The sequence below is a fragment of the Cyclospora cayetanensis genome, unplaced genomic scaffold, assembly GCF_002999335.1.
Source record: "Cyclospora cayetanensis isolate NF1_C8 unplaced genomic scaffold, CcayRef3 CcayRef3_contig_3, whole genome shotgun sequence".
NCBI classification, from domain to species: domain Eukaryota; phylum Apicomplexa; class Conoidasida; order Eucoccidiorida; family Eimeriidae; genus Cyclospora; species Cyclospora cayetanensis.
Genome location: NW_020312258.1, coordinates 337,582 through 351,760, shown reverse-complemented (window position 1 = coordinate 351,760; position 14,179 = coordinate 337,582). Strand labels below are relative to the sequence as shown.

The window sequence follows — 14,179 nt, the reverse complement described above, 5'->3', positions numbered from 1 at the left end:
GCTCGTTTGCAAAAAAAAAAAATCCCTTGCAGCACCTCCAGGATTCCTTTATTTCTCAGCAGCTTTATTGCCCTTCGATTGGAAAAGAAGGCAATAAGATGGAAGCCAGTATCAAAAGCAGCAGCAGCAGTAGTAGTGCTGGTGCCAGTTGCAGTAGTCAATGCGTTGTATTGCTGGCTATTGCACGCATTCAAGACAAAGCCATTCTTGGTTACTTTTCTGCAAGGATACCCACAAAGCAACAGAATACATACGCCTCATATTTTGAAAAAGGAATCGACAGAGTCAAGCCCGTGGGCTCTGCCCGCTCCCAGCTCGACTTTTCAGACGCCCTGCTCTTTCTACAGGTTGACGGGTCTGCTGCGGTGGTGTTTGGAGCTGTTGTAACCGACAAGACATATTCTAGTCGCATAGCATACCAGATGTTGGCGGTAAGAAAACACGAGGTCACATATTGGAGCACCTGAAGCGCCTTTACTGTAAAGAATATTTAGAATAGAAAGGCACGTACATGCAGACGGTGGCAATGTGCATGAAGATGCAGATACGGGTATCTCCCATCGGCAAGTTGCAAATGACCAGCGTGTTGTGTGGTGCTACATTTGTTGAAAACACATTTGTTCGCCAAGTCATTTGTCGCTTCCCCGCCTGTTCCTGATTGTTACGTGTATGATGGCCTCAATTGTATCCGCCTTCGCTTGATCCTACTTAGGAATTCCAAAGTTCCCTCTTGATGGTTGTCAGCCAGGAGAAGATTGTGAGCGCTGCACCCAAGTCTCTGGAGCGTTTGTTTAAGCGCCAAGCGCGGGAAATCATCTCAAAATACGAAGACGTCGCTTCCTTAGACCCCACCACTCAGGTTATAAAGAAGGTGGAGAGTGTGAAGGTAGTGGTTGATCAAAGCATTAAAAAGGTGCTGCAGAATCAAGGCAACCTAGAGGACCTGGTTAGCCGCACACACAATCTAGCTAGCTCCGCAAAGCAATTCAACAAGGACGCCACCGCGGTGAAGGACGCTACGTGGAGACAGAAGATGGGTCTCACCCTCGTCTTGGGATTCCTTCTTGCCGGAATACTAGCCTACATAATTTATGCCCTTGTGGATATGATGATGTAGCTCCGCCCTTCTAGCTAGTTAGCTAGTTTGCTAGTTGGTCTGTTGCGGTGGAAATTTTCAAAGTGAGGTTCAAGGGTCAGTACAATCAAACGAAGATTATCGGCCACTACAATGGCCTAGAAGCAATAGTAATGAGTGTGTTATTATTGTGGCTTCTTGGGGCAGGGAGGGATGGACTGGTGTGCATTGTGTGCACATCGCGTGGACGCAGACATACCACCTGTCCATGGCTTCTTTTATGCAGTTTCAGCTACGCTAATTCGTATGTGAGACGTTTTTTACTGTTTGGTGATGTGAACTCGCCGTTAGTGAATCATCCCCATTGCAGCAATGCTGGGTTGTTACGTGCGAGCCACCGTTTTTTCTAAAAACTAGTGCGGCCACTTTTCAAATTCGGAGGTTTCAGGCTGTCCGCATGGATTCTAGTCTATCTGCTCTCCAGCATTTATGTTTTAATACGATGTATCGAATCTTAATGCCCCATGCTCTCTGGATGGCTCTTGTGATAAGAACCACGACGGCATGTACTGTGGATAGGGCCTGTCAACTGCTACTGCATCGTTCATATCACTTAGCGGAGCAAGACCCCATTAATTTATTTCTCTATTTGAAACTGAAAGGGCAGCAGCACCAAGAACAGAAGTTCAGCTGTTATGTATTCTTCCGTTCAATGCGCATGTCTCTGTTGTGAAATGACAGTCACAGTTCTACGAAGACTACAACTTTGCAATAGACGCAAAATTGAACTTAGATTTTGCACTGATCACCTATTTCCCAAAAATATTGCAGGGAATAACATTGCTTGCCTATGTCGGATTGACCACGCGAGCATAGCGAGGTGGAAGGCCTAAATGAGCAAGACACATATTAAACAATCAAGCGCCTGCTCTAAATTGGTTGTCATCAATGAGTTAAATTAGTCAAATTGCCCTCGGTGCAGCTCCTCGTGTTGTAAGGACCCGCATGTACGTGGTTTGTGTTTGGATAATCTGTTGAGGCTCTGCTGTCCCCTGCTCGCCTTCTTTGTAAAATAGCGATTTTCTGCTTACAACACACTTTTATTTGGGCAAGGTATAATAACGATCGTTCCTAGAGAAAAGCCATGTAGCCGCACTCTGTAGTCAACAGGTCCTTGGCAGAATGAAGTTTAATTTACAGCTCCACGAACCTTGGGGGGTAATTAACTTCGGGATGACAAATGGATCCTTATGAAGCTCCGATGTGACTCAGATAAAACAATTATTTTCCACGTGGATTATTTGTACAGGCATGAGAGCACACACATGTCCTATATGTGTGTTTGTTTCTCGTTGAACAGTTATACACAAGCCCAATTCACTATTTCTAGCACGCAGAATGTACTTTTCAATGCAGCCTTAAATAGTTGGAACAATTGCAAGAAGAGACATCCATAAGTTCTTGCGTTTACGGCTTCTGTCCCGTGACTCCTCACACAACAGATTCCTTCCAAGGTCCCTAGCCATTTTTGCCAGCTCAACACAAAAAACATTGACGCTGCATCATGGAAAAGCGGTGAAGAGTAATCATGACAGAAGAACTTTCTTTAGTTTGCCTCTCTTTTCCTTGCCTCCGTCTGTCTTGCCTCTTTTGTCCTTTTCCAAGCTGTTACTGCCTTTTTATATCGTTACGTACGGCTCTTCAGCGATAAGCCAAAGCCCTCTTTGCCCACTTTCCCCATGAAGATTGCCTGCTCCATATGTTTGCTCGTAAAGGCAATGGACCGCTTGGGCACTAACGCAATACAATCCAAATCCACATACGGGTATGTGAAGTCAAACTTGTCGTAGCGCACTATCTGCAGACAGAACAAGCCATAAACGAACAAGCAAAGGAATTTCGGCTTGGATTTAGTCCTTCAATGTGTTGGCATAGTTAAATTCTAATGAATGCGCATTCGCATGGCTCCTTCGTCATTTTCATATTTTATACACACATGCTCGTATGTGAGCACATGTGGACACATAATAGTGCGTGTATGCATATACACACCCATATATGTTTGGCTGTGAGCACTGAAACTCATCAACTCGTCCTCAATAAGATGTGCAGATACACAGTCCCACCAGTGTACCTAAATTTGCACAGTATCACACGAGAATGAACCTACGCCTCTCGCGTACTAAACACTCTAACCGTTTATTCTGTCTATCATCATGCATATAACAATGACAGTTCACACAGATCTATGCATGTACCCTTCAAAAGTGTTGCTTCTCGTGCACCAACTCAAGGAGGATGTGAAAGCGTACCTCATTTCCGTGCAGTCCAACTAAGATCATTTCTTTGAGCTCGAAATCCTCAGCAGCGGGTAGTAGTGTAAGGTCACCCTTGAAGTCACGAACCAATTTGAAGAAGCTGCAAATGCCTGAATAGTAGTCCTTCTTCACCTATGCAGACATATTAACCCCGAGAAGGAAACGAGCTGATGGATGTAACAATAGGTGTAACTGAATGTCTAATATTCACAGTGAGTAGTGAATACGTTTGAATAACTGCCTATTTCATTCTGCGGTCCATCGGTTGTTCCACCCTGCTAGTATTTAAAATTCCGAGAGCTAATGTAATTCTGCTATGTGAAGTGTCCAATAGGATTGCTTCCTCCCGCCGTCATAGCTTCAAATTCAGCAAATAAACGTACATCTCTTGAAGCGCTTTTTTCACCCTCGAGGACCACCCGTTCCTTTTTATTGTACTTGAATTGCGGCACTTTTACGCGAGGACTTAAAATGGCAGCAGCTTCAAGCATATAAACCGGACTCCACGTTGCAATCCATTTTGACTGTGGAACTCACAACGAACATAGACGTCACCTCAGCATGATCACTTACACTAGCATACTGACCTCCACTATTTATTCCGCTTGGTAGGTGACCACCGAGCGGATCTTTCAGCTACAGAGGAGCATGGCGGCTTCCGCAGTTCAAAAAAATAGCCACACTGAGGAAGTCAACTGTGCACTAAGGCATAAATGCCCTCATTTAAGGTACAAAGAAGAGGCCTGTGCCATCTTGTCATAAGCACTACACTGTTCAGTTGCAGTAAGGAAGGTGACCATCTTGTGGCGGCTCACCAGGTTCTGGTCATACGCTAAGTAGCAACCCGCGTGGTCCTGGCTAACGGTTGTGCTTCTTCTCCTTTTCGAAGGATCTGGGGGTGCCGCGAAAAGATCCGTGCTGATAGCCGCCAAGTCTGGTGTTTTTGTCCCTAGCGGTTCTAAGCCTTCTGTTGCTGGTACTGCCTCATGCGAATCCTTGTCAAGCATTCCAGCACCCTTAACCTCGTCCTGAGCTGTTTCTTCGTGTTTCCGAACGAAAATATCCATCTTGAGATATCGATACTAAGATTCTGAGTTCTTTCCGAGACTAAGCGGAGGAGGAAGCAGAGGGCACAGCTGCCACACCCTACAGTAATCCGAGGGGTAAAAAACGCTAGAGAGTGTGTTACTTAGCGAAGAATGATATAAAGAAGAAAGCAAATACTTGTGAAGTAACGTCTCAAAGTAGGCGGTCAAGAGCTGCTGCGGGGATCGATGCACGCAACAAATTGCTTCTACTCGGTTTCCTTCGCGTATGCTGCTCCAATAAAAACAGTTACCTAGGCTTATATCTAAATGATAAAGCTTTTCAGGATGATGGGCGAGTCATGTGGTCTCCTATTCGAGAGGAAGATAGCACGTGACTAGCTGAGAACTGTGCCAGCTTGAACTTTAGTTGTGCCGTGTACAGGCTATGACAGGCGTGCACTCCGATAGCCATTCCCATTACTCTATACTACTTTTTAAAGAACATTAGCTGACCTTCAACTTACTTTTAGGGTTGCCCGGCACGTAAGCAATTGATCTGCCTTCCTGCATTTCTTTTGCTCTAAGAAGTCATGGAATCCAAAAAAGAATCCCATGACTTTCTAGGAAACTCATGAAGTATTATCAGTGGATACGTACGCTCCATTTTAACCGCAGTGGAAGAAATTCAGGTGCGCCCTTGTCACCCGCAGCACACTGTACGGCGATGGCCCAACGTTGGATCACCTGTGTAGCGAGCCAAGCTGCATTCAATTCAGTATGACTAAAGCAGTGGGAGAAGCCATCGACTTTGTTAAGTATTGGCTACTCGACTTGGCTCATACTCCAGTGCCTGCAGTGTAGGGCTAGCTCCACCTAGATACCAATGAACGCAATGAGTCTGTGCACCACGCCTTCATATGCAACCAGATATGGATGCTCGGAGTACTCAAAGGGTATTAAACCGCACACCTCAGCTGTACTCATTTTACTAATGCAGGAATTGGGTGGGGTCAGGACAAGGAAACTTCGAAGGAGCTGTTTAACACAGCGATTTGCAACGCTGCTCTTGGTTCTGACACGATTCTGGGACAAAGGGTCACTTGCAGCTATCCTCCAGTGGACGCTACCCATTGGCTTGTACAAGGGTTATATCCGTTTTTAGAAGGCCATAGAACAGTATTGCCTTCACTAGGCTACAGCGTACGGCTAGCAGTTGTAAGCCCATAAAATTCCTCAAAACCCTGACCCTCAGTCTCAGGTGCACCCTACGCCCACTCCATTCTACGTAGTGGACCGATGAAGCATGTATGCCTAGTATGGGAGCAGGGTACAGAGCTGAGCCCCAAGCGCTTTAGCATTTTTGCGTAGCTCCAGCTTACCAGTTATTCAACAGCACTCCTGGGGGTAGCTCACTTCTTTGCCTGCTCCATCAGCTAGACTATGCAAGACGCGAATTCTGGCGCAAAGCCAGTAACTGGATCATATGTTTAGCTCTGGTGAACCTGTTGACCCTGTATATCAGCTGCAGACGTTTCGAACAAAGCTCTGGGCTCTCACCAACAGAAGAGAGCGTGGATAGAGTGGAGTGAGCGCAAAGCGTGCTAATTTATTGGCCCTTCCAGACTCGATTATTAAACCTAATAGCTCATACCTTTTCTCAAGAGGACCCAAGCGTTGAGTTGAGACTGGGTATTGTTGCCACGATATACATTCACCCTTTCTCCATGAACGAGCCGCTTTCCCCACTACGCTGTGTGTAGGGCTCCTGTGATTCTCAAATCTGCATTTCTACTCTCCCATCTGCAAACAGCTTCTTTGAAGGCGCCTCATAGTGCTGAAGGTCATCGAAAGAGTCTCTGTTCCACCTTCTTCTGCATGTTGACGCGTGTAAACAACATACCGCAGGCTGCTTACGGAAAATTATGAATCATCATTGGTATGCATACTGAACTAACTCGCACTTCTGGCGGTGCAACCCCGCATTTTTGTGTGAGTGTTCATTATGATGACCTCTGCCTAGACGGTCTAGGCAGAGCATGGAGCATCTATAGACCTCGCCAGAACAGTATACCTCCCGGATGCCAAAGCATATATCAGCAACTGGTCCACCGTGGTCGTAAATGTAAAACGGAAAGCCACGCTTAAAAATACTGCATCAAAACACGTGCCAATCTTGCGTAAGCTGTTTCTGGACGTTTACAGTTAACATTGTTGTCGACTCCAATAACATGCATTCATATCATGACCTTCAGGTAAAACAAACATATTTCCAGTACTCGTTCGGCTCCACTTTAACATTCCGTCAGACCCTATCCCTCGCCAACACTACTGCGTGCCCATAGCTGTATAGAGAAGCGATGCGCTACATTTAAAAACTAGCAATTAGGAAATCTTCAATTCAAAGGCTTCCAAACGTCGCGTAAAAAGTTTCCCGTGCTTCCTCCCGTCCCTGCGGTTCAAGCTCTTTTAGCGAGCGAATTTTTCGTTCATGCAGGAGTTGTTCTGCCGAATCATAAGACACTTCATAAGCCTTCCCGGCATTTTGCACTTATAGGAAATCACATTGTGGTACATACGTCTCCCTAAAGTGACTTAGGCGGACCCCTACGGCCCTTCCCGTGTGTGCTTTTCCATGTAAGCCCATCTGCTACTCAGGTTAGAGGGAACAATCTAATTTGACTGAAGCCTGTGTCAATGCCCGTTTGTTGTACTCTCCGTCTTCCTGGTCAGGGGGAGCCTCTGTTGAGATGGAGGTCCGTGCTGCACCCCTCATCGCTTAGATGGGGGATGCAGCTGCTCCGAGGGTCCTCAGGTTTTTCTTTCTCCACATGGCTTTTAGTTACATGCAAAGGTATTTCAAAGCTAGAAGCACAATTTTGCTCTCCCATGGTTCGCTTTTAAACATTTCCTTTTTCCAAGAGAACGGTCTATGCGAGCATTGCTGAAGACATCGTCTCTGGCCATGAAACAAACCTTCAGTAGTCTTTGTACCGGCGCAGTAATAGGCTCCATGCCAGCCTTCAGTTTTTTGATGGTGATGGAACCCTTGCTAAAACCATACAGCACTCCCTTACAGCGTAATCTGCTGTATGTGTCCGTCACATCACCTTAACCGTTTTTGTTACCTGCTTGCCTTTTTCTTTTGCTATGCACTTGGGTGCGTCCATTACATGATGCTTTCAGTGCTCTGCATAGCCGCCTTTTTCAGAGTATTGATCACTGTTCCAAACCCCTTTTAATGCTTAGAAGTAGCCCATCAAAGTGTCCCTCCTGCCTACTGAGAGAGGTTTTTCTTCCCCTCCCTCGTGCATGATTGTGGCAGCTCTCCATGTTAGAATGGAAGGAATACACATGCGCACAATGACCACTGCGCCTCTCTCTGCAGCCAGTCATTTTTGAGCATTCAATAATTTAAGGAGCATGAAAAGCTAAAACCGGACAAAAAAGGGACATCTACTGACTCACTACCCGGGTGTGTTGAAAAAATACATTCTGACGCTCCGTGCGCATTGTAGGCCATCAACTCAGCAGAATACACACCAATCCAATGTTTTGTATTTTTTGGCTTATCATCTTGAGCGCATCGAAAAGAGGCCTGGCGGTTGCGGCTTGGGCAGTGCCGTGATTTGTACACAGCAGCTTTTGCAAGTATTAGCGGCATGGATATTTTGCGCTTCCATGCCCTCTCCATTGGCCAGGTCCACAATATTATTTATAAGCTTACCCATATCCAGGAGATGATATCATGCCAGTCTGTCCATTTAGTGCTATGGATTCACGGGAGGTTCTGGCTTGGTGCCCTAGTAGAAATAGTTCGAATGCAACGTGAGAAGGTTGAGTGATAACTCCCACACTGTCCCCTGCACTGGCATTCTGGTATTTTGTCGAAAAAGCGTTTTTCACCTTGCACGAATGAAATCTTGTGTTCCATCGCACGTACAGGAGTTCAGGATTAATAAATTTGGCAATCACTACTTTCAGGAGCGACGCCAGAGTGTTTGCAAGTAAGCAGCGTTGCTTTTATGAATGTGGCCGTCGTTCCAAGCCTCCTCGTAGCGTCAAATTTACGTGAAGCTGGCATGACTCAAAAGGCTTTCTGAGGACAGCGCAGTTCATTAGCTTTGGCACAAAGTCGCAGGAGCTAAGGAGCCGCAGCGAAGTGCGCTGTAAGAAGCTTATGGCTAAATGGTTTTATTAGTTGCCCGCACTCGTTTGCAATGTTTCTTCCTTTTCAATTTGAGAGTTTATAAGGAGACGGGCATCGGAAAAAAACGACTTTTTCCCTTGCAATGGGAAATTTAATATTGCCACAGCATGTGTCCATTGTACAGCAGGCAGGAACCCATCAGTGATTTAAAGCAAGAATGGACCAGCAGTGCTGCTTCCTACAGGCAACCATGATGCTCACATGCTTTCTTTCTATTCCTTGAGTACACCGCAAAAATACATGTGCATCCGGATTATATAGCTCTTCCCGACCCTGTAAAAGCGCTTGGCAGAATGGAAGCTTCATCCGGGTTATCGTGAATGACACCTTGCCTGCGCACACGGTGAGCAGGTTCACCAGTTGGCGCTACCGGTTCTCCTGCTTATTTGTGCTCGCGTAAGTAGCATTCTGTTCATTCCAAGTCGCTTGGTTCATACCTTGCATTGCGTGCATCGACAAAAAGGCGAGCTAGCGGGAGGAAACCCTACCAAAAGTGCGTCTTTCAGTCTGCTACCACTAGACAGCCGCTTAAAGCTTCCCTTGGTTTCCTATCAACCTAGGCCACCAAAAAAATTTTTAAATGGACCCGCACACCATTCACGGGAGAGCTGATGATTTGGGAGGGGTCCAGCAGACGTCGACACCCTTTCCTTTGTGCATTGGGGAAGCGCCGTTCTGTTCTTATTGTTGTTACCTGGTGCTGAGTGCTGATACGAAGTCTCAGGGTCTGGAAGAGCAAACAGCATCAGGCATGTTTTTGGACAGATCGCATTTCTCTTGAAACATCGGACTCAAAACTTGTCGATGGACCCCCTACATACGAAGCAGCCAGCGCTTTGCATCGCTATGGAGGATTGCCCAGTCCGAAGGGCGCTATCAATTCTGGACTTTTTCGTTAGCTTGGGTAGCCTTTTTTGCTCAAAGTAATATCTATAAGGCACCCTTCTAGGCGGCCCGTTCCTAAAACGCCAGCATATGTGTAGCTCTTCTTTTTCGCTTAGACTCTATGGGTTAGATAGAGCATGTAGTTCTGCTTGGTGGGAAGGGAAAGAGATGGGTAGCGCAACGCTTCAGCGCGGGGCTTTCTATCTTCTACCCCAGAAAACTCAGGAGCAGGATATGGATACTCCGAGACACGTTTCTACTTCGGCTAAAGTATCGGGTAGCTAACAAACAGGCATGGGTAGCCCGTGCGCTTGCTTGCACTACTCCAAGCTAGACGGGGCATAACGCCTTCAGCGGTTTAGCGGATTTGTAGCATCTCACGAAGCATTTGGCGGAGGCAGACGCTGTGCATCCTTCGTCGTATTCCAGAATGAACGCTAAATACGAGAAAAAAGTATGTTCTTGGCGAAGTGGTGCGTCATTGCTGCTGTCGCTGCTGCTGAAAGTGTCATCGATCCTTCGTACCCCAGTTTCCCCTAAGTCTCTGGACGCAGTGGCTCGCTCTGGAGCATGCAAACCCTGATTCGTTTGTCTGGTTTGCTTGAGGGAGATGCGCAGAATGGCAGAGACACAGAGAAAGCGTAACCTCAGCGATCTCGCTCACGTTAAAAGAAAGGCAGTCCCGTTTCTTTCCACTCGTTCTGGATTCCCAGAAGTTCAACAAGCTGCATGCACGGATGCTGCTGCTGCTGCTTGTGCTTGTGCTCTCCCTCTTCCTGAGTATGCCCCTGTAGTTCGGAGAGCTGAATCCAAGGAGTGGTAATGAGGAGATCAACTGCGGCATCGATCTGCTGTTGCTGCAGCGCGAAAGGCCTTGCACTACGCGGTGAAGATTCTTCTGTCGTTGGATGCAGCAGCAGCAAAAACGAGTATAGCTGCTCAGCGGCGATTGCTCTAAGCTTTGGAAATCTGAGAAGATGCAAGACATGAGCAGCACTTCGAAACACTACGGCAGCAGCGACCAGCCCACAGCGAACCCCCCTTGAAAGACTCCCGTGCTTGCTGTCGGAGCCAAAAAATGTTTTTTCGCCGATTGAAGTGCAAACCTCGCGATGTAGCTGTGCTGCTCGCCGTATTAAGACTCACGGGTGCACCAAGAAATATACGGCCAGACAAGCAGCGATACGCTGTGCCTTCACAGCCGCTGCCGCGTCTGGATCTTGGGGAGGCCCTATTGAGGAAGGCTTGCAGGCTGCGAGAGAGACTGCGAGAATGCATGTGCGACGCAACAGATCGAAGTCTCGAGTGCCTCTAGCGCCGCTTCGGCCTCTTGGCACGTTCACTAGCCGCTGCAGAGGAGGAATAAGCCGAGGCACTGCGGCAGCCACACCCATACACAACACGCAAACGATACGCTTTCCGCGCCCTTTCAGATCAAGACTTGAATTCTAGAGGCTTTCTCCTTGCGCGGATCAAAGCCACTGAAAGTTCCTGAATCTTTCGCAGGAGATGCCCCACGAATAATTCGAGTGGGTGGCTCTTGGAAATACACGAGAAGTCTCTTCGAGACGCACTGTCTTGGATGGAGAGAAGGCTGTTTTGCAGCAGCACCGAGCATGCCGTAGGCGCAGCCTCTCTTAGCTTTCGCTGGAACTCGGCATGCCCTGCATTTGTGGTGTTTGGTGCTATCGTTGTTGTTGCTGCTGTTGCTGGTGGCGATGATGATGATAATAATGATGATGATAATAATGATGATGATAATAATGATGATGATAATAATGATGATAATGATGGCGATGCGCCGCTGGAGAGCCCCAGACGGGGGCCTGAAGACGCTATGAGGATGTCTACAAGAGCACCTCCAATGGCGAACTCTGCTCCTGCATGCAAACGATGTTCCCTCTGAATCTTCTGAACCTGAACTTCCTCCATGCTATCCTGAACCTCTTGATGTGCTGCTCTCAGGGCTGCCGCAATCAAGGCGGCGTACGTTTCTGCATCGTCTTGTGAAACTGCGAAGGCCTGTGGACGCTGCTCCTCCGGTTGCTGCTCTTGCATGCGTCTGACCAGCAGCAGCGCAGTGAGGATTCCGCCTTGCACACTCGCAGCTGTGCTGCCTAGAGATGCCCCTACGCCTAGAGAACAGCCGGATGCCGCCGCAGCAGCAAAAGGCCTCAGCAGCAGCAGCGGCGTGAGGTGTCTGTACACCTCGAACGCGTCGCAGAACACCTGCAGGCGGAGTGCAATTGCCGCTTTGTGAGTTCTATGCAGTGCAGCAGTGCCCCCCTCCGCAAAGGATCGCTCAAAATGATTTTCGAACGTGGGGATTGCCTCCTTGCTGACGTGCTGCTCTCCTACGGGGGGAAGCGCAGACAGTTGCTGAAGGGCAAAGGGCTCTACTGTCTGCGCCTCCTGCTGCAGCTGCTGCTGTCTGAGAAGTAGCAAGCCGAAGGCGTGCTGCAAGAGGGGCATCGCCACAGGCACGAAGGGATACAGCAGCGAAGGCGTGGGAACGTCTTCCTTGCTGTCGAACCTTCCGCCACAGCAGCAGCGCGGCTTGCAGCTGCTGGGTAGACCAGCGGCTTCTGCAAGCGTGGGGACCTCAATGGAGGGCAGGGCCGTCATTTCGTAAGCCACCTCATATAAAACACGATGCCATATCCATGACGCCTAGTAGTAGTACATCCACATTGCAACATGCCACAGCAGCAGCCCCCATAAGGCGTTCTTTCTCTCATCTGCGTGGGTATGTGTGTGGATGTATGTGCATATATGTGTGTTATGTATGTATGTGCATATGTGTGTGTACGTGCATATGTATATATATATGTATACATATATATATGTGTGTGCGAGAAAACTATGGCTGGTGCATCCAGGAGCGCATCGAATGCAGCTGCATCTTTTTTTCTCCCTTTTCATGCTAGGCCACCTCGTCATTCGCTTTCGAGAGCTCCTACCGGCCATGCGAAAGTGCCGAGAGCGAAAACAGGTTGGCTGCTCGTGCCTGCCCTCCCCGTGCAAGCAGCCAGCACGTGCAACCTCTGAGCATGCGCTGTTTAAGCGGTTTAAAAGTTATTACGGCGGAGGGGAGGGGGATAGGGAAGGGGGGAAGTAGAAGTGGCGCACAGGGTGGAGTTGGAAGGCGAAGACTTACTTGAATGCGCTGCACTGGCATTGCTGCTGTACGGGGGAGTGGCGCTAGCAGCCGACTAAGGAGGAAAGTCGCTCTGCTGCGAGTTCGCGTAAGTGCCTCAAAAGAAAGACACAGCAGCAACTGCAGCAGGAGCTGCCGCTGCTGCAGATCCGGCCATGCCGTAGACAGCCTCCTCTGTTGCGTGTGCTTGCGAAGCTGCCTTTCAGGTTGCCTTTGAAGCGTGTCGTGGCTGCGACTTTTCTCGCAGCCACAGCAGCAGAAGGGGAAGTCCTCAAGAATCAGCGCGGCAACTTCAGCCGCCACCTCTCGGATCCAGCTTCCCACATCTCCCCTTTGATCCACAGAAAAATCGGCTGCGCAGCTGTACAGACACCTCGTGACGGCTGCCCAGTCAACTGCTGCCGCTGCTGCTGCAAATGCCGCGCTGCTGCTTCCAGCCTTCGCGGCATCCGCAGCATCGCCATAATGAGGATCTTTTTCAGCTGCCTGCATGCGTGGCGACACTGACTCGATGAGAAAGGCTAAAGCAATCAACGCATGTCTTCGAGAGTGAGGATCGCTCAACGCAGGGCAGCCAAGCGGAGACACAGCAGTGGCCTCCCTTAGCAACACTGGCAACAAGTGTGGGAGCTGCTTTTCATGATGTTGCTGTTGCTTCTCATAATGATGCTGTTGCAGTTGCTGTTGCTTCTCATGATGATGCTGTTGCTGTTGCTGTTGCTTCTCATGATGATGCTGTTGCTGTTGCTGTTGCTTCTCATGATGATGCAGTTGCTGTTGCTTCTCATGATGATGCTGTTGCTGTTGCTTCTCATGATGATGCTGTTGCTCGTAATGCTGTTGCTGTTGCTCGTCGCGATGCTGCTCATTGTGCTGTTGCTCGTCGTGATGTTGCTCGTCGTGATGCTGCTCATTGTGCTGTTGCTCATTGTGCTGTTGCTCGTCGCGATGTTGCTGTTGCTCGTCGTGCTTCTGCTGCAGCAGCGCGAGTCGGTACACCTCGGAAGGCAGAGCTGCAAGGGCCAGGAGGCAGCCACTCCGCGCAGCAACATGCTGCTGCGGTTCTTCGAGCAACTGCAGCAGCTTCGGAAGCACTTGCTGGTGTGCTTGTTCGGGTTGCATGCGATGACGCAGCAAGGCGCGAATGCCTTCCGCAGCTGCCAGTTGAACGGCGGGGGAAAACGACTTGAGACTTTCGTAGCAACTGTCTAGATACCTGCTGCACGTTGCACGGCGGAATCCCCACGAACTGCTGACAGCTGAGATGCAGCAAGGCAGCAAGCGAACAAAACACACACAAGGGAAGGCATAAAAGGCGAATCGATGCGAAAAAGCGAATGCTGCCAGAGCTGTGTGTTCTGCTTTAAACCAGTTCAGCAGCATTACACGTCTCGCTTCCCCCCTCCCCCCTACTCCTCTTTCCCCGATCGCATTCCAACCCCTTTTTCTTTTCTTTCTTTTTCTTTTCTTTTCTTTTCTTTCTTTTTCTTTTCTTTCTTTTTCTTCCCT

The 14,179-nt window shown here is 48.6% G+C and overlaps 2 protein-coding genes across 2 annotated transcripts; one reads left to right on the top strand and one right to left on the bottom strand.

Annotated features, from left to right (window-relative positions):
- The first annotated feature begins 98 nt into the window (after nucleotides 1-98).
- Nucleotides 99-1,117, top strand: LOC34619464. Its single transcript, XM_022732755.2, has 2 exons — nucleotides 99-431; nucleotides 713-1,117. The coding sequence occupies exons 1-2, from the start codon at nucleotides 99-101 to the stop codon at nucleotides 1,115-1,117; spliced, it is 738 nt and encodes a 245-aa protein (XP_022586637.2).
- A 1,893-nt stretch (nucleotides 1,118-3,010) lies between these two features.
- Nucleotides 3,011-13,792, bottom strand: LOC34619465 (UPF0746 protein DDB_G0281095). Its single transcript, XM_026338728.1, has 6 exons — nucleotides 13,766-13,792; nucleotides 13,336-13,417; nucleotides 4,209-4,291; nucleotides 3,777-3,917; nucleotides 3,388-3,525; nucleotides 3,011-3,043 (listed from the first exon to the last, which is right to left on the bottom strand). Exons 1-6 carry the CDS (start codon nucleotides 13,790-13,792, stop codon nucleotides 3,011-3,013), a joined length of 504 nt encoding a protein of 167 aa, XP_026194513.1.
- Nucleotides 13,793-14,179: the final 387 nt, after the last annotated feature.